Source organism: Scheffersomyces amazonensis (assembly GCF_036850825.1).
Source record: "Scheffersomyces amazonensis strain UFMG-HMD-26.3 chromosome Unknown RJT21scaffold_2, whole genome shotgun sequence".
In the NCBI taxonomy this organism is placed as follows: Eukaryota; Fungi; Ascomycota; class Pichiomycetes; order Serinales; family Debaryomycetaceae; genus Scheffersomyces; species Scheffersomyces amazonensis.
In genome coordinates, this window is record NW_027042742.1 from 2,339,977 (window position 1) to 2,359,627 (window position 19,651).

Below are 19,651 nucleotides of genomic sequence, written 5' to 3' on the forward strand. Positions count from 1 at the left end.
TGATTATAAAGGTCTGTAGTCGTATAGAAATTATACCAAACGATAAAATTATTATTATTCACTAGATATTATAGTTAGTATTTGAAATTCATTGAAATTCATTGAGAATTTTAAATTCCACAATATTCTCTTCTACAAAATAATGAATCAGTTAACGACCTTTCATCAACTCCTGTTCGTCAGCATTTCGAAATTTGTACACTGAAACACAGCTCCTCTCCTAATTGTACAAGAGAGGGACAAACAGAGTATTATGTCCGCCCGGTCGACAAGTATCCTCATTTAAATTCTTCTGTTTTGGGGATTGTGAAAATTCTACTAATAGTAATAGTACATACGTCTATAATTTGACTAATGTTAGCAAACCTGAAACTTAAAATCTAGGTTATGATATGGAATTTCTCTCATAGTATTTCCTAAAAAGGCTCATACAAGGCTGAAACTTAACGAAGTGCTGTTGTCAACCCGGAACATTCAGTTGGAACAATTGGTAAATAGCAAATAATCACCGCCAGAAATACATGAGGAAATCCTTTATCATAATCTAAAGATTGAAAATCTCAAACATACTTTTAATTCATATCAGTTAGTATATTCACTATACAACTAAAGGCCTCTTATGCCATTAGTTCGTTAATAAGAAGAGTTACAAGTACGAACGCAGTGAAAAATCTCCAACACTGAAAATTTTTATACTTGAGGGTTCTGGGCAGAAAGACACGACCCCTTTACTTTCAATTCCCTTTTAGGGCTCTGCAAAAAGTTACTATACATAAACTAATTTAGTACTAGTACTAATACTATACTATACTATACTATACTATACTATACTTTAATGCCAAAGAAACTGATCTTAACTAAGACAGTAAAGATAATATGACTAAATGCCAAAGCACCCATAGCAATTAAATAAAGTCTATTGGCTGCTTGAGAATTACCATCATATAAAAGTAAAGCATTTTTATTAATAATAGGCCCAATCTTTGAAAGATTACTTAATCCAGTAACAAGACCACTAACTGCTACAATTATCCATTCTAATAAATTAAGAATTAAATGATGATTCTTATTATTAACTAAAATTACAATTAAAAAATTAATTGCCGTAATTGGGAACCATAATACATTAGTATAACCATAAATTGAAATTAATTTTGTTAATGATATTCTTTGAGGGAAATGTAAGACAAATGAAGTCCATAAATATAATATAAGAGGAATTAAAAAGTTATAACCGTAGAATAATGACATTGATAATGTAAGTAATTCAAAACTATATTCATATTTTGTAGTTTCATTAGTTGGATGTAACCAATTAGATAAAATATTTGCCCCTGTTGAACTAACAAACATAAGAAATATTAAAGTTCCAGTAATCCATATAAATCCATAAAGTTCCGTGGCTTGATTATCATCTTCATCAGTTGGAGCTGATATAGATGATAATGGATTTAATGCTTTCTGAATCTTAAGGAAAAATGTATCTGTATCTAAATTAAAATATGCTCGATAGAAATTAATTTGAAACATATGCGATTTACCATCTACTGGTGGAGGTACTGTTGATTGAACTGTAGGATTCAATGGTACTGAATATTCGGAATAAGTGGGTGGTGCATTGTATGGCTGTGAATCGATTTCTATATGATTTCTGTTAGTATTCATACTTAACTTTAACTTAACTTTATGTTATTATACATACCATCCGATTGGATCTCGTTGAATCCGTCAATTAAAGAGGGCTATTTATACCCGTTAGTATTAGTCCATACTACTACTGTAAGAAAATCATATAATGTAACATACCTCTGCCCCATTGGTTTGTGAATAGGACATGTTTAATGTTTGTAGGTTGTGATATATGCCAAGTATATATTTAGACTCCGTTGTGTCTTATTTAGTATGAGTAGACTATGAGTTTTGAGTAATTTTGCGTCACGTGTGCGCGCTACCATACACATACAAATTATAATATACAATAATTACTATATAATCAATCTTCTTTAAACAGAGGTTTATGACCAAGTTTAAGACTATCATAATTTAAAAAAGTGGTTGGCTCATAAGTCAACCCAGCCTTTTTGGGAGATCCTTCTCTATTCCCATGGAAAAACAGTGTTCCCGAATTAATGTGAGATCTTTTCGGCTTCAATTTCTTCTTTGCATTTTTGGGTGCAACATGATCAAACCAATCACTTGAATAATATGATTCATCAGCTGATGAGTTAGGGTGAACTGGAGCTTCATATTCCTCTATTATATCATTGACACTTCCATATTTATTATTATTGGAAACATATACAGAGCCCTTAGATGATGAACCAACTGCATCAACTATATCTTGATCAGCTAAATCAACAGAAGCATTCTTTGAATCCTGTGATACATTATCTTTGTTATTAAAAAATGAATTGGAGGAATCACTGAAACTAAGTAATATCTTATCAACTGTGGGTAATTTTTCTTCTTCTTCCTCGAGTTCAGGCGATTGGGTTGGGATAACCATTTCATTATCATCTTTAGGCTTCAAATTATCCATCTCATATGCTATTTCTTCTTCCTGTTGATACATTTTAGGCTTATACATTTCATATAGAGGAAATTGGGAGTTCTTATCAGGATTAGACATTTTATTATTTTGCAATTGTGTTTCTTCAATCGGGATATTATCTTCTAATGATTTAGGAGCAAAATATTCAATTGGTAATGACTGGCCTTTGTTATTAATTATAGGATCAAATAGTGCTTCAATCTCAATCTCATTTAAATCTCTTGTTTCTGGGAACATAGAACAGAGGAAGGTACTTATAAAGCAAAACACTGCTACTACCAAAAAGATCCAAACCCCTATGTATTCTATTAATAAAGGAAATAAAAGTGTTAAATTTGCATTTATCATCCATGAAACACACATACATACAGCTGATCCCTTGGCTCTAGCAGGACTGGGAAATATTTCTCCAATATATAACCAACTTGCTGAAATAAGAGTAGAAGCATAAACAGCATGTAAAAAGAAAAATAGTGCCACTACAGCCGATGCAGCTAATTCAAATATATCAAAATTAAATAAGGAACCGGCAAATGATTCATCAATTTCTTCTCCAAATACTAAAGTTATGACACAGAGTGAAACATGAGTTAATCCTAGAATGAAGAACCCAAAAGTTAAAGAATCTTTTCTTCGACAATTATCTAATAAGAAAATTGGAAAGGAAGTAAAGATAACCGTCAAGAAATATTGTGAAAACATGAATATCCATAAATCTTCATCTGGAATTCCACAAGCTTCACATATACTTATAAATGAGTTAGTGAAAATACCCATTGCTGTTAATTGAACAAAAGATTGAGCTGCTATTCCCAATAGTGTATGTTTCCAATATCTCTTTCCAAATATATGACCATAAGTACAAGTTTTAATTTCTGAACCGGCAGTATAAGCTCTAAGAACATAATCTCGTTCACTAGTATAAAAGACAGGCAGATTCATATCCAAATGATTATAGTTTCTAATCTTTCGTAAACTTTTTGTAGCTTCTTGCCATTTAGAATGAGATGCAAGCCATTTGGGGGATTCTGGTAGGAAGAAGCATAATAACAAAAGTAAAATAGATGGAGCACATTCTAAACCCCAGACGTATCGAAAGAATATATCTTCATCAAATATTGTTTGTGAGAAATGAGAACATAAATACATTGCTAAGCTTCCAATTGCCAGACATAATAAAACTATTGATATTGATATACCTTTCTTCTTAGTAGGTATGGTTTCAGCAATATAAACCGGTACAGCAGTAGAAATAAATCCAAGAGCACAACCCTTTAAGCATCTCCCCAATACAAGTAAAAGAATATATGGCAGAAATACCATAACTGCTGTTCCTAAAATCCATAAACATCCAGCAAACCGGAAAATATGTATACACCCTAAACTATCGTATAATGCACCACCTAAAACACAACCAACTAGTTATAAAGTTTGTTATTTGTTAGTACAATTGCAAAATTATTTTTCCAACATTAAGAATAAATACTTACAAACAGCTCCTATAGAATTACCAGCCTCTATCATTATCTTTTCCCCCGTAGTTGGAGGAGTAAAGAAATCTTCGAATGCCTTAGAATTCAAGACATTAGCCAATGAAGTAGACTCTAACCCCAATAAGAATCCCGACACCGCCACAATCGCCGTGATTCCATATACATTATAAGTCTTTGAAGTTCCTGCCATTTTGCCATTTAGTGATGAAGATTAAGGAGTAGTATCTATTTGTATTACTTTTGATTATATGAATTTTATACGATATGATTTTGCCGCCTATGCCCCGATTAGGATGCGGAACAGTTAGCAGCCATTTTGAAAAATACAAAACAAAAGCTTAAAAAAAATATAATTAACCAAATGCGAATTAGTGAGCGCAATATGAATTAACCCTTAGTTATCGGGACAACTATAGCAATGGATGATAGTAGTACACTATATTCCCTGATAGGAATTAAAACAGGAGAACAAGGAGTTAACGAGAATGAGGATATAACCTTTGCTAAGCGGACATTAGCCAGTTCACCAATTATAGAGAATATTATACCGGAGTTTAGAGTCAATATCAGAAAACCTTTCAAAGGTGTATCGAGTGCTTCATTCAATGATGATGATTATCAAGTATTAATACCCAATGAAATGGATTCGCAATTGGATGCATTTAGTGATGATGAACTGGATAATGAGATATTTCCCCAAAATCAGAATCAGAATCAAACCCCTAGCACTAGTGCTACTACTACTACCAGTACTACTAGTACCACTACTAGTACCAAGATAAGATCAGTACAAATCTTAGTGAAACTAAGATCACTATTAATTAATGGAATTGAATTCACTACCAAATCAGAAATCCGATCTTCATGTGTTATACCGGGAATCCAAACTCATGGAGGTGAAGATTCCTTACTAATAAGTTTAAAATCAGGATTCATATTATTGATTAGATTATATTATATACCTCGTCAATATATGGATTCAGATTATATTCATCAAACCAATTCTCCTGTGATTCATACGGGCAATTCTATATTTAAACCATTTGTAGTTCAATGGTGGAATATGAATATGTCAATTAATGATTATTTATTACCCAGTGGTTGTACATTACATTCGGATAAAAGTGGACTTTCGGTAGTAAGTACATCTGCTTCAAGAGCATTTAGAATATATAATGTTCAAGTAGGGAATTCCGGAATCATATTGAAAAAGCATTTTAATGTTAAAATTAATGGAATTATATTACATTCATGTTTTGCTAATCCATTTACAAATAGTAATAGTAATAGTATTACTAATAGTAACAATACTAATACTAATAATACTAATACTAATACTAATACTAATACTACTAATACTCAGGATATTGATCATGTAACATTTTTGAGTTTAGTCTTTACAGATTTCCGAAGATTGGTAATTGAACTTTGTTCATGGTCTACAGTAGAAGCCATAACTCAAAGTTTTAAAAAGACTTCATTACCTTTACCTAATAATTTTGAAATCCCTATATTAGTAATATCCTTAGGTAATAATAATAGTTTTCTATTTATTAATCAATCTAATTTAATAATAGTTAGTATCCAAAATATTCTATCTGCTGATTATAGTTTTGCTACTTGTGAAAGTCCCTGGTCACCATCGGAATTTCCTACTAATTATTATAAATCGGCATCAATATCTGAAACTGAATCTGAAACTGTTTCAGATTCTAAATCTGATCAAGTATACATATCTACTGATGCAGGGATAGTGTATAAAATCATGATATCTAATAATCGAATCATTCTGTCAAGTGCTATCATAAGAGTAGCTGATCCTATATCTATATTCTCTCTAGAATTATGTCCTAAGGGGTTCAACTTTATCTATGGGAGTGATAGTGGAGGTAATAAGAGTCTATTAATAAAGCACTTGTCAAGTCTATCAACAAGTGATGGAACCATTAAATTTTCTGAACCTCGATTAATAAAAGACTATAAGAATTGGTCACCATTATTAGATATAGAAATTCTTAATTCATTCCGTCCCACCAAATTTAATTATATATCTAATCAAGAATTATGGGGTATCTCTGGATTAGGTAAACGATGTAAAATAAGTCATTTCAAATATGGATATAGTGCTCAAAGAAAGAGTGATACTTATGAAGTATTAAGAAAAGCTCATAAATTATTCGAAGTCTCATTAGATGGAGAATTTTATCTTGTTTGTACATTCCCCTATCAATCAGTAGTATTAAAATATAAGAATGAATGGATATTAACTGAAGTATCCGATGCTAAAATCCTTCCAGGTGCCACTATCTATGCTGGTAGTATAATAAATGATAAAGAAGAAGAAGTCTTATTTCAAGTCAGTAGTAATGAAATGTTATTATCTGATTTTTATGAAGAACTTAATCGTCAAGTATTTACTAATAAGATTTTGTATTGTGATGTATATCAGAAATGGGTTGTACTCATCAGTGAGGGCGAGAGAGACGGGGAGACAGTACTTGAGTTATATAAATTTAAGTCAGATGATGAGGAGGAGGAGGATGGAGGTATAGTTGAATTAATTGCTAGACATCCACTCCTGAGTCAGCCATCAACCGTTAAGCTACTAACCCTAAATAATCCCCATAACTTATTCATAGCTGTGGGCACATTTGATGGGAACTTAGAACTTTATGAAGGTCCCTTACTCAATTATCATCGGACCATATGGCTTGAACACTATAACCAATACGCTAAAGATGATTTTATTGGCGAAGAGATGGTTATAGCTCATGATATAGTTGAAATTAATAACTACCTATTAATTGGATCAAGTCAGGGCCATACCCTTAAATTCCATATAAATGATAAGGAAGAATTGGTATGTGATTATTTCCTTAAAATAGGTACTAATCCCATAACTTTTTGTATAAATCTCGATTTAAATATTACCTTTATTGTATGTAAAGGATTATGGATGTTAAATTTATATGAATCTCAATATCCTATGAGAGTATACTTTGATGAAACTTATGAAAGAAGTATATTTGCCGTTATGCCTATTCCGAAAAATAAGGTTGCAGAGGATCTGCAAATATATTTTGCAGCCATTCGAGAAGATGGGTTGCTGCTTTGTGCAGTCTCCACCTTTATAGGACCGTGTGTTAAACAAATAAGTATTCCTGAACCAGTTAAACGAATTCGATATTTGGATTATTTATCGATATTTATGATCCTTTGTAAATCGAAGAATCCCAAGAATCGTTTGAAATTCTTTGATAGGAAATCTATGAAACTATTAAATCATCAAGAGGTTAGTGGTAGACATGGGAGTCGAGAAATTAGTATATTTAGTAAGAATGAGTATCCTATTTCTTGTTGTATATGGTCTATATTGAGGAATGGTCATTATACGAAGAAGGTATTGATTGGATGTTCAGTTGAACTGGATGGTGGTGGTGGTGGTGGTACCACTGGCTCTGGCTCTGGCTCATTTAAAGTACTTGATATCTCCAAACGCATATCCAATGAACTGGAATCGATCTCAGTAAAGGTCACTGAACTCATCTCATTTCCATTCGATAATCCCATCACCAACATTATTCAAATTAATAATGATATCCATTTTAGTAGTAAGAATCATATTTGTTATACCAGTTATGATTTAGAAGAAAAACGTCTAAAACCAGTAACTATCTTGGCTACTTTGGCCAGTGAGATTATCTCCATGGATTATAAACCTAAAGATCAATTGTTTATAACCACTAAATTCGATTCAGTATATAAATTACTCTATATTGGTGATGGAAATAAGGTCACTTTAAAGTATATATCCAATGATCCATACCCCAACAATTTCATAAATCAAGCTCAAATGGGGGGGAAGATAGTGGCCGGTGATCAATTGCATTCCTCCTTATCCATTATAGATTATGAGAATGATATGTATTCATCGAGAGTATCGTTCAAAGTGCCCAGTCTTCCTCGAGTATACGAAGCATCGTTTAGGTGTGTATGGATGCCTACCACCACCACCACCACCACTACCACCAACAATAACAACACTATTCTAATCATTGGAGTCAATGGAGAAATCGGCTATCTCAGTCTATTGAATAGAAATGGCCTTCAGTACACTACTCTAAAGAATAAGTTAGGCATCACCACCTCCATTGAAGAAGAGATCAAGAAATTAGACAGACCATTCTTTAACAAACTCAGTGGAACTGGACTACTCTCTCTAAACAAACCGGCCTTTGATTATAAGGGCAATAGTGGCAAGTTTATTGATTATGATCTACAAGAGATCAGTACCAAATGTACAATTGAATTCTGTATTTAGTTAGTAATTCGGTTATATACATACACACACATACATTCCTATACATCATCAGGTGATGAATCATCAAACTCAAGTGTAGAAGCTTTCTTTCGAAGTCTTTCCATTCGAAACTTCTGAGCTGCTGTTAGTTTGTCAGAGGCATCTCCTTCTTCTACGCCTCGAAGTTCCTTTAGTAAACTTCGAGCTCGAATATTTACATCGGTATCTGAATCCAATTCATTGGTGGTGGGGGTGGCAGTACCTTCACTTTCAACTATCTCTTCTATCACAGGTCGTTCAGGTGATCCATTATGACTCTCATGATTAGAATTAGAATTGGATTTATGAGGACTCTCCATTAATTGTTTTCTTAAGAGAGCCCGTTTCCGAGCCGACAGAGATTCTCCCTTCGGAGGTCCTGCTGCCTTTAACTTTTCAAGTAAACTATCCATAATATTCGAATCATCACCTTCATCTGCAGTCCCTTCCGTCCTTTCACTATTACTATTATTATTACTATTCAGATTATTAACTTTAGGAGTATCTAATAATCTCTTTCTTTGTTCATAGATTCGTATCTCTTCTTCTCGACGAATATTCTCAACTTGGACTCGTTTGAATTCCTTGATGAAATTAGCGAATTTAGAAATAAAACTATTTCTAATGAATGAATCTGTTGGATCTTCTCCAAAATATCTCATTAATTTATCAAATTCTTTCATAGTATATGATACTTGACTACCTAATAATTCACTCTTCTTCTTAGCTCTTACTAAAGTTGGTAAAATCACTTTAAGCACTCGATCTTGAGGATGGAATTTAGATGAATCACTTAAATTCCCCACATCGATTGAACTTTGAACATTCTTAATCGATTGAGAATATTCTTTACAATCATTTTCAATTCCTTCAATAGAATATTTAGCTACTTCATTACATTTAGCTAATTCTTCAACAAATTTCATAACTTCTGGATATTGACTTCTCACGATAGTTTCAACATAATGAATGAAAGTCATACTATTCTTATCATCCTTCATAAAACTTAATCGTTGAAGTGAACTTAATTTAAATCCCTGTGCTTGTTTAGTTGAATCATTCATATAATTCCCCACCGTTAAGATGATTTCAAATACATTCTTTAATTGTTTAGATTCCTTTATTGATGTTACAACTTCATCTATGGCTCGTAATTTAACCACTAAATCTTCATAATCCTTTTCATAATTGGCCATTACTGTTAAGGCACGAATTCTGGATTTCCAATAATGTTGTAAATTATAAATTAATTCCAAATAAATCCGATCCGGACGTTGAAGTTCCGTCTTATCCTTTTCTGAACTAACAGGATTTTCTACTTTATAATCCGTTGAATATGGTTCAAGATTTCGAGCTAATGAATTAGATATTTCAACAATTTCATCCTTTCCAAGAAATTCAAGTATGGCTTGATTGGTGATAACATCTTTATCACATCTTAAGATCTTGGATACTAATTCTTCATCATTTAAACTACTAAAAGTATGTAAATTAATACTGAATTGTTGAGCAACATCTCGTGATAAAAATGATATCTTATCCACTTCTTCTTTCTTCTTAGTGGCCAATTTCTTAATCTCTTTAGCAGCAAAGATTAATTCAATTTCATCAAACACTCCCTTAGATTTAAGTTCACTGGCAATAGTACTAGTTTGGGTGCCTTGCCAGAATGAATTCGACGTATCATTATCGAATTTATCCCAATGTAATTGTTTCAACTTCTTCTTGGGTCGAGGGAAATTGGAGAATGGTGATGGAGTCGTGGTGGTGGTGGTGATAGTGGTGGATTTAAGTTTGGTGGTGGTGGTTGGGAATGGAGGAGGGGGTGGAGGAGGGGGAGGAACTAAACCACTAGATCCAGCTAATGATTTTGGTAATGGCGGTGGTGGAGGAGGTGGAGGAGGAGGTGGAGGTGGAGGAGGTGGGGCAGCAGTCAGAACACCAGATACACCACCAAGTATAGGAGGTAATGGAGGAGGAGGAGGAGGAGGAGCAGGAGTAGATCCAGATGGTGTAGATGAAACAGGAGTAGATGATGATACAGGAGGTGGAGCAATTGGTGTATCTACTCCCTTGTCTACTCCCTTGTCTACTCCCTTGTCTACTCCTTCACTATCTATTCCCTCAACCACTGCTACTTTCGATTTCAATTCTTCTAAAAACTTCGGCTCCATACCTCCAATTGTCGTTTTACGATGATCTCGATAATCTCGGGTTGGACCATTGGATCCCTTAACGATATCTATTCCTTCAGGCTTAATCTTTCCCTGTTCATACCGAGCCTCTAACTTATCTAGAGTCAGTTTAGAATAAGATTGTTTAGACAATCTCTTCTTCTTGGGGGATGATGCATCTATACTGGCTAATTTCAATTTCAATTCAGCCTTAAGTTTCTGAACTTCAAGTAATTCTTCTTGAATCTTCGACTTAATTGAGGGATCAACATCTTCGGGAGTTTCATACACATCGGGATCGAGATCGGGATGGTGATGATCTTCTTCAAAGTTAAAGTCAATATTGAAATCCTTAAAGTTATTCTCTAATTCCCGTAATCTTTCCATGGCTAAGAATTTCTGTTTACTAAACATAGCACTATTATTAAATTTCATTATATCATTCGATTCATTTTGTAATGAAGCCAATTTCTTTCTTAAATTATCTAATTTCACTAAATCATCACTTCTTACGGGTCGAATAGGTCCTGGTTCCAGTAGAGTTTCAACTACTGCCACTTCCACTTCCACCTCATCTTCTTCTTCTGAAGTATCTGATAAAGTATCTTCAATTTCTGGTTCAGAAGGACTCTTATTAATAATAATAATATTATTATTATTACTAATTGGTTCAACATAAGTTTCGAATTCCGTCATTTCTAATTCTCGGGCCATATTCTCAATATCCGCCATTTTATCTCGTAATTCTCGTAATCTGGAACTGGGTTCAACAGCTCCATATTGTCGATTATCTGATTTATATTCTGCTTTTCTTCGACTGATTTGTTTCTGTAATTTCTCAATTAATTCGGCATTAGTCGTTTGAACAGATACGGTTGTTTTATTATTACTTCGTTTGGTTTCAATCTTGGCTTGATTATTTAACATAATCAATAATTCTCTCATTTCTAATTCTTGTTGTTGTTTCTCTCGTAAATGTTTACGCTTTAATTCTTCTAAATCTTCCGATAATTCTTCATTCAATTTCTTAGTTCGAATTAATATGGTTTCTTGTTCTCTTATTTCATTAGTTAAATTAGTAATTAATCCATCGGCTCCCATTGATAATTGTCGAGAAATATCATCCCGTTCAGCCACGGCTTCTTCAGCAATCTTTTTATACATTTTAACTTCTTCTTGAGCTTTATGATATAATTCATCAGTAGCTAAACTTGATAAGACTTTACTAATTCCAACTCTTATATTTGTATCATCATCCGAGACAGTATTCATAGAAATATTTTGAATTAATCCATCTAAAAGTCTTACACTTCGACTTAATTCTTCACTATTATCTCTTTTCTCAGTTTGATTAAGATAAAGATGTTGCATGGCACTTAAAAAGTATCCTTCTGATTCACTACTCTTAACTTGATTCCATAATGATTGAATAATTTCAACCGGATTATTAAAATCCAAATCTTCATCAATTTGATCTCGAGTCTTTAATTCGATTTCATCTTGTGATGAATATTCAATATATTTAGATACTTGTTGATTTAAATTCTCATAATTTAATTCATTAAATTGTTGTAATAATTTATGAATTCCTGCCGTTGTGAATTGAGCTCGTAAATGGATTCTAATTCGAACATCCATAGCAAAATCAATTAATGTATTAATTAATAACATATTACTTAAACAATATTCTGATAATTGATTTTCAAGTGATCCATTGGAAGTAGATTGAGCATACTTTAATTCATCACTAGCTCCAACTAATGAATTAAGATATTTCCCCTTACCATCTAAAGTTTTACTAACCACTTTTAACCATAATTCAAATCGTTTAAGATTATTAGATTGAATTAATCTTCGAATTAATCTACCATGTTTCTTTGTTGGTGAAGATATAATTGAATCCAGTTCAAATTCAAAATATGGTTTGGAAGGTATAGAATCTAATGCCTTTAAAATTTTATTATATTGATCATTTCCATTAGTTGAATGATTATAATAAGCAATCATAAATGTTAAAGATTCGGCAGCAATCTTTCGGGTAAGAATTCGAGGTGATAATAATGATCCAGATACGGCATTAACATATAAAGTTATATCAGTTTTAACTCTTTCAGCTCCTAATCTTTGATTCATCATAGTCTTTAATGCCTTTAAAGTATTAAATTCTTTATCAAAGATTTCATCATGAATATCTAATAATTCATGTTGATTAATTAAATCTTGAATCTTAGTTAAATATGCTGATAATAATGCATCTCCTTGATAATCATATATAAATTCTCTTACCCAATCTAATGGTTCAGTTCTTAATGAAACCCATAAATTCTTTAATTGTAATGCAGTAATGGTTTTAGACATTAATTTCCGACTATAGAAATCCGGTGATGAACTTTCTTTATTCTTAAAACTTCTTTCTTGACGTTTATATTCCGTTAATGCATCTTGATAAATTAACATCCATTTCTTATCGGGACTATAATTTATCATTTCATTCTTGGCATTTTGAGGTAGTGACCGGAAATCTCGTTTATCCATTAACTCTCGAAACATCCGATCGATTTCATAGATCAGATCGGGTTTTTCTAAATTGAATCCATTCGTTGAATGTTGCGCTACGATGGATTCTGAACTTACGGTGGGTTTGGATATTATGGTGGCTGCAGGAGACATCATAGAAGATATTGAGGTTGAATTCCGACTTATCGGTGTTAATCTTTTGGTGGTGTTATTGTTATTGTTATTGGTGGTGGTGTTATTGTTGGTGGAAGTCGTGGTAGGAATCGGTGTTAGACTCGTCGGCATATCATAGGGATTACTAATATTATTATTGATTGAATGTTGAATAGTCGATATACTATAAGTGGAAGCATTTCGATTATGATTCGAATTAGTGACTTGAGGTCCAGGGATTATTGAGGTGGTACTGGAAGATCGATTGGTAAATGTTTTACTAATAGCATTACCTAAACTTTGTCGTCTACTTGTTCCATTAGTATTTACGGTACCTCCACTAATGATACTCGCTGAATCAGTTGAAGAATTATCACTTAGATTTTCATTATTATTGATATTATGAAGTGAATGATTCATCGAGGCCCGGGGTTTGAACTTCTTCATTTGTAAGAATGATGCTTTGGACTGACTATTGATGGATGAAGAATTAGTCAAGGTATGAGATGGCGGATCATTACCATTACCATTACCATTCCCGTTGTCAAGATATGAACTGTAAGCCCGAGAGTTGTTTAGTTCATCATTAATCTGAGCATTAAGATTATTAGGAGTTCCCGTAGGATCTCTTCTCCTCATAGTGGGTAGTGGGTAGTGGGTAGTGGATAGTGGGTAGTGGGAGATCCTTCAAAGTTTACTGAACTACACAAAGTTACCACTAATTAACCCTCTTTTAGTGATGGATTATTGTTATATATAACAGTGGTAGTGGAGTGAGGGTAGTGAAGTTTTGATATCTTTGGGGTATGTGGTGGATGGGATTTACGAAGGTGTTACAGGCTGGCTCGGTATGGGTTTTAAGTTATGCACTGTGTCAAATTTTTCTGCCTATTTGTGCTCGTAATTTAGTGAGAGTGCCGGCAGTTTTTGTGGGTGTCGCTACTGGGTCATAAATTAGTGAGTGTTGTGAGTGTTGTGAGTGTCAGTAACTGGTGACTGTTACTGAGTGTTAGTATAGTGTAGTTTAGTGTAGTGTACTCTTACTGACTGTACTGACTGTACTGACTGTACTGACTGAATCTTAATCTAACTACTGTCCTATATATTACTCTCACTACTGCTTGCAGGCAGTCTCGCGATCTTACCAGCACCGCTAGTGAGTAGAGCAGCCACTAAAGCAAAATTAGACGCGTTTTGTGACCTCTATCGCAATCATGTTAATTTCTCATTATGGCATTACCATTGCTTATTTAGGACGGAGTTTCTATTAATAACCCGAACTCGAACTCAAATTATATTATTCGCCTACATACAGCCGATTATTTTACTGATATTTTTTTATGCATCTTATATATATGTTTATTATCTAACTAATAATTACGCATGTTCAATACTCTCTTTTAACATCTCCAACGTTTCATCAAGTCCATTGTTTATTTTCTGACTGAATTGTTTGGATTTAGATGGTTTTCTAGTTAAATCCGATTCCGCGTTTTCTTGGGAATTGTCTTGTTCTGCTGCTGCTGCTGCTGCTTCTGCTTCTGGTACTGCTTCTGGTTCCTGTTTATTTTCTTCGGGCTCTGCTTCTGCATCTGCTTCCTTGGCATCAAATTGTTGATATGAATCAGCAAATGCTGCTGCATCATCACTATCAGATACTTCGTCAGTTGCTGCAGGATCAAGTGTAACATTTGAAAGTTTATTATCTATTGGAGTTGTAACTGGTTCAGGCTCTTCTATAGCATTATCAGGAATATACCCCACTAAACTTCCAAATGTTTCATATCTAATATTATTTAAATTAATTTCTCTAATATTCTCATTATTATCCCAAAATCCAATCTTACTCCAAAATATCTTATTCCTAATTAATGTTAACATAATATATATTTTAATTAATTTAGATTCTTCCAGTTTATTAACATCTATCATTGAAACTTGACTATTCATTAATGTTGATTCAGATTCACTTGGAGTTGTTAATGATGTAGAAGTAGAATTTGTACGTTTAAATTGACTAAATCCTCCTGTTGGTGTAGGACTATTATTTAAATGATGACTATGATCTTCAAATGATGCATTAGGAGTTAAATTATAAACATTGGCATGAATTTGTCTAAGTTTTGCAAAGAAATCACAAAGATTTCTTAATTTAATTAAACAATAATTACATAATGGATAACTTCCAATTAATTCATCATTATCTGAAGTATTTGATGATGATAAATTAGGATCTTGTAATAATTTTAGATAATATAATCGTGAATGTTCTAATATATCAGATCTTGATTCTCCACAAAATGAACAAGCATCTTTAATTGCCACTGGAGCTATATTCTTAGAATTAGAATTATTATTATTATTATTATTATTATTATTATTATTATTATTATTATTATTAGGTGATCCAGTAAAACTACCTCGATACGCTAATTTAAATACCTCATTAATTCCTTTAACTGGTTCAATTATAGCTCTACCTTCAACTATTGCATTCCAAAAATGTTTATTCTTTTGCCATCTATTAATTAATGAATTTATTGATAAATTTGGAACGTAAGTTATTGAAACTTCTAATTCTTCTGTCCATATCTTTTTAAAATATTTAAGATTTCTTAAATTTGCTAAATCAAATACAAAATCAGGTTTAATTAATGTATATGCAAATTGTTTAAAATCACGACGATAATTGTTTAAATCAAATCGTATAGAATTAACATTAGGAGAAAATATAATTGAGCGAAGTTGTTGATCTTGATAAGTATCTTCGGGTGATAAACTTAAACCTATTGAACTATGTCTTCCATTTATATTATTATTGAAATTATTGGTGGTGGTGGTTGGATTGGTAGAACTAGTAATGGTTGAAGAATCATTAAGTTGAAATCCACTTTGTTCAATTAATGGAGTACCATTGGTTGAATTAAGTCTTTCCTTTTCATCTAATTGAACAATGAGTTCTTTTAAAGATGCTAATTGAGCTTTTAAATCTTCTATAATTGTTTCTTTCTCAGCAATTTCTTCATATAATTTCCCATTCTTAATTTTAAATCTATCAGTCTCCTCTCGTGAATCACTAACCATTTTATTGGCTTCATCAAATAATGATGCAGTAAGATCTTCAACTTCAACTCTTAATTTGGCAATTTCAGTTTCTGCTTCTAATTGTTTAGCTTTACTTTCTTCTAATTCCTTTTGAAATTGTGCTGTTTGAGTTTCTACTTCAACTTGATTTAATGCCAATTGTTGTTGAAATTGTGTCTCTGCTTCCTGTTTTGATAATTGACTCGCACTTAAATCTTCTTGAAGCTTTTGATGTTGAGGAATTAATAAATTATAATTCTCACTATCTATAGTTAAAGTTTTAACTTGAGACTTTAATTGGTTATTCTCTCTTCTTAGACTAACTATGGCTTCTTCCATTTCGGCTTGTTTAGACATGGCTGTCATCAATTGAGTTGATAAATACGTAACTTCTTCAGTTAATCGTTCATCTAAATTCTCTTCACGATGAGTACTTGGAACAGAAGTTGGAACAGGACTTGCACTTGCAATTGGAATAGGAGTTGATGATTGCTTACCTGATACAATTACGACTGGTGAAGATAACACCGCATGGTCACTTTCACCTTCCTCATTATCATTATCATTATACAGATCCACTACGTCATGGATATCATTCCCCGGCAGTTCATTAATTATTTCAGCCATAGTTCCCCTCCGTCACTATAGTTAAATTTAGTGATTGTAGTAGTAATGATTAACGGACTCGAGATCCAGAAGCGGAATAATCTCCATAAATAATTTTTCGAGACGACTTGGGATTTTAGGTGCGGTAGTGTATATAGACGCACATTACTTTTCCTAATTAGGAAGAACCCCAAAGTTGTGGATCAGATATGATTATGTAATTAGTACTAGTATATTTATATCATACTATACTTATAATATTAAGTAAACTGGATTTAACAGTGTATATAACTAATGAGAAATTTACTAGTGAGTGCTACCATATTAGAGTGAAGAAAAAATAGCAATAGCAACTGAAATTAAAACTAAAAGTAAAGCTAAAACTAATTGTCCATCAGTTATGGCTAATCTAATAGATAAGAATCAATTTCCTATAAGTCTGCTCAATTCTCCTATAGGTTATTCTAAGAATCCTTTATTGTATGAACAACAATCTTCTAATGAAGATCATTCAAATCGTTCAAGTCGTTCCAGTACTAGTACTCCCATTTCAAATAATAAGAATAATAATGAAGATATCAATAATCTTATCAATCTAAATAAAACATTATCATTAAATCAAACTCCTCCTCATACATTAACATTTGATAAATTACCCTATGAAATAAGATTTCAAATAGCTAATGAATTATCTCAATTTGATTGTATAAAGTTACTTCGAGTTAATAAAGCCATCTATGCATCTACTATCCCTCGATTATATCAATATATTGTTATAAATCAAGATTTTAATAGTTTTAATAATGAAAAAGAATATAATTATAAACATTATGAAACAGATAATAATCATACTTATCATAAAGAATTTTCATGTACATTTATAAATAGTTCGTATAATTTTAAAAGATTCATTAAAACTTATAATTCCAAATTTACTAAAGAAGGTCAACATAATCAAATTGATGAAAACTTCCCTCATATTAGACGATTCGAATGTATAAATATTCCTGATTCTTTAAATGTATATGAATATGAATTTAATCATGAATTAATTCAATTCTTTAACCATTTAGTATGTCTACAAGAATTAATCTGGTTGAATGATAATTTCCGACTTGAATTTCTTTATAATTTAAGAAATAAACACTTAATTCGAACTTTAGTATTAAATATAAAATTTAGTAATTATTTAAATGAATTAAATCATGATAATGAATTAGATGATTTTTCTCAATTGAATTTCTCCAATATTGTTAATTTTCAAATTCAACCATTTCATAATAGTCGGAAATTGATGAAGATAATTAATAATTTATTAATAAATAGTCATGATCCTCAACAAATAAGTACAAATTTACACACACTTGTTTTATCTAAATATCATAAAAATCATGATAATAATATTCTTTTACCTAATTGTCGAGATCTAATTGGATTCTCTTCTCCAAGAAATAATATTAATAATATTAATAATATTAATAATATTAATAATTCTACTACCATTGAAAATATTGTTCATTCAACTTTACATGATATTGATTTAAAGACTATTTCTTCATTATTTAAATTTAGTAAGTTGAAATATCTTGCCAATATTCGTATTTTATCGTTAGATAATTTCTTAGTAACTTCTGAAGATGGTAAACTATTTATTGAATCAGTAAATTTATCTACTTTAAATTCTCTAATCTTAAGAGGAGTATCTGAATATCAAATATTACCTCATGAAGCATATGGAATTCGAGATATAGATCGATTACAGGAATACTTTCAACCAGGATTTCTAGAACAAATTGGTCAATATTTAACTGGCCTTCAACACTTATCATTAGATTATCGTCAGACTTATATTGATTCTGTACCTAAGTTTTTACAATCATTACCACCAAATTCTCTTAAATCTTTGGATTTACTTGTTAGACTTAATCATACAAAGCCATTAAATACTCAAGAAAAAGAATCTACATTCTACCTTGAATATCAAGAGGCTATTCTTCGATTCAATAATAGTTTAACTAAATTATCATTGGAATTAAGACAAGAGATAGATAATTACAACGATAGTAATAACTTAAATATACTTGTTAGTATACCATCTAGAGTTAATTTTTATTCAGGATTAATCAGATTAAAAAAATTAAATAGTTTAAGAATAAATCCCGGAGATAATGTGGATGATTTATTAAATTTAATTAAACAACTCAAACATTTAAAGAAACTAGATATTTTTGGAAGTAAAGCAGGAGGTTCACCTAATCTTGGATTAGGAATGATTCATCCTACAATTTATGATGAATGGTTTAAAGTTCAACATGTAGCATTATTTTATCTCCAATGTAATCGAAATATTGATTATATGAGAATTAATGATTGTATATTTGAATGTAATGGTCATACTTTAAAGATAAATCCTAGACATGGTATTACTAGATGGTTTGATATGCATGTGAGACCAAATCAATCGAATTTATGAATAAATTTTGATGATCATTCATTGTTGACTGCAATTTGCAACCTTTACAATGACGTTTCCGAAAATCGGTGTTGGGACTGCATATACTTCCAGCCAATCAAATATCATCTGAACCTGCTTACTCCCTTATTTATATGGGGATATATAAATTAAAGGTGGTGAGAGTCGTGTCGGAATGCCCAAAAAACTTTTAAACTATAAAAGCAAAATTATAATTTTTGACTTCAATTACTAAGGCATTGAATCATATATAATAGTAAA

At 31.8% G+C, this 19,651-nt stretch overlaps 5 protein-coding genes across 5 annotated transcripts; 2 read left to right on the top strand and 3 right to left on the bottom strand. All coding sequences in view use genetic code 12, as the record gives it.

Annotated features, from left to right (window-relative positions):
- Positions 1-798: 798 nt before the first annotated feature.
- Positions 799-1,968, bottom strand: RJT21DRAFT_119391 (uncharacterized protein). The gene is made up of 3 exons (XM_064881390.1): positions 1,807-1,968; positions 1,703-1,742; positions 799-1,640 (listed from the first exon to the last, which is right to left on the bottom strand). The coding sequence occupies exons 1-3, from the start codon at positions 1,834-1,836 to the stop codon at positions 826-828; spliced, it is 885 nt and encodes a 294-aa protein (XP_064739988.1). The 5' UTR covers positions 1,837-1,968; the 3' UTR covers positions 799-825.
- Positions 1,969-3,229: 1,261 nt separating this feature from the next.
- On the top strand, positions 3,230-8,365 carry RJT21DRAFT_134824 (uncharacterized protein; the record flags this gene model as incomplete). Its single annotated transcript, XM_064883241.1, has 2 exons — positions 3,230-3,582; positions 4,474-8,365. The coding sequence occupies exons 1-2, from the start codon at positions 3,554-3,556 to the stop codon at positions 8,363-8,365; spliced, it is 3,921 nt and encodes a 1,306-aa protein (XP_064739989.1). The 5' UTR covers positions 3,230-3,553.
- A 38-nt stretch (positions 8,366-8,403) lies between these two features.
- BNI1 (formin) lies at positions 8,404-13,866 on the bottom strand (the record flags this gene model as incomplete). Its single annotated transcript, XM_064880136.1, has 1 exon — positions 8,404-13,866. One exon carries the CDS (start codon positions 13,864-13,866, stop codon positions 8,404-8,406), a length of 5,463 nt encoding a protein of 1,820 aa, XP_064739990.1.
- A 680-nt stretch (positions 13,867-14,546) lies between these two features.
- On the bottom strand, positions 14,547-17,073 carry SEC2 (guanine nucleotide exchange factor). Its single transcript, XM_064881391.1, has one exon. The coding sequence runs from the start codon at positions 16,936-16,938 to the stop codon at positions 14,605-14,607; it is 2,334 nt and encodes a 777-aa protein (XP_064739991.1). The 5' UTR covers positions 16,939-17,073; the 3' UTR covers positions 14,547-14,604.
- A 39-nt stretch (positions 17,074-17,112) lies between these two features.
- RJT21DRAFT_93994 (uncharacterized protein) lies at positions 17,113-19,650 on the top strand. Its single transcript, XM_064885695.1, has one exon. The coding sequence runs from the start codon at positions 17,318-17,320 to the stop codon at positions 19,388-19,390; it is 2,073 nt and encodes a 690-aa protein (XP_064739992.1). The 5' UTR covers positions 17,113-17,317; the 3' UTR covers positions 19,391-19,650.
- The last annotated feature ends 1 nt before the right edge of the window (position 19,651 follows it).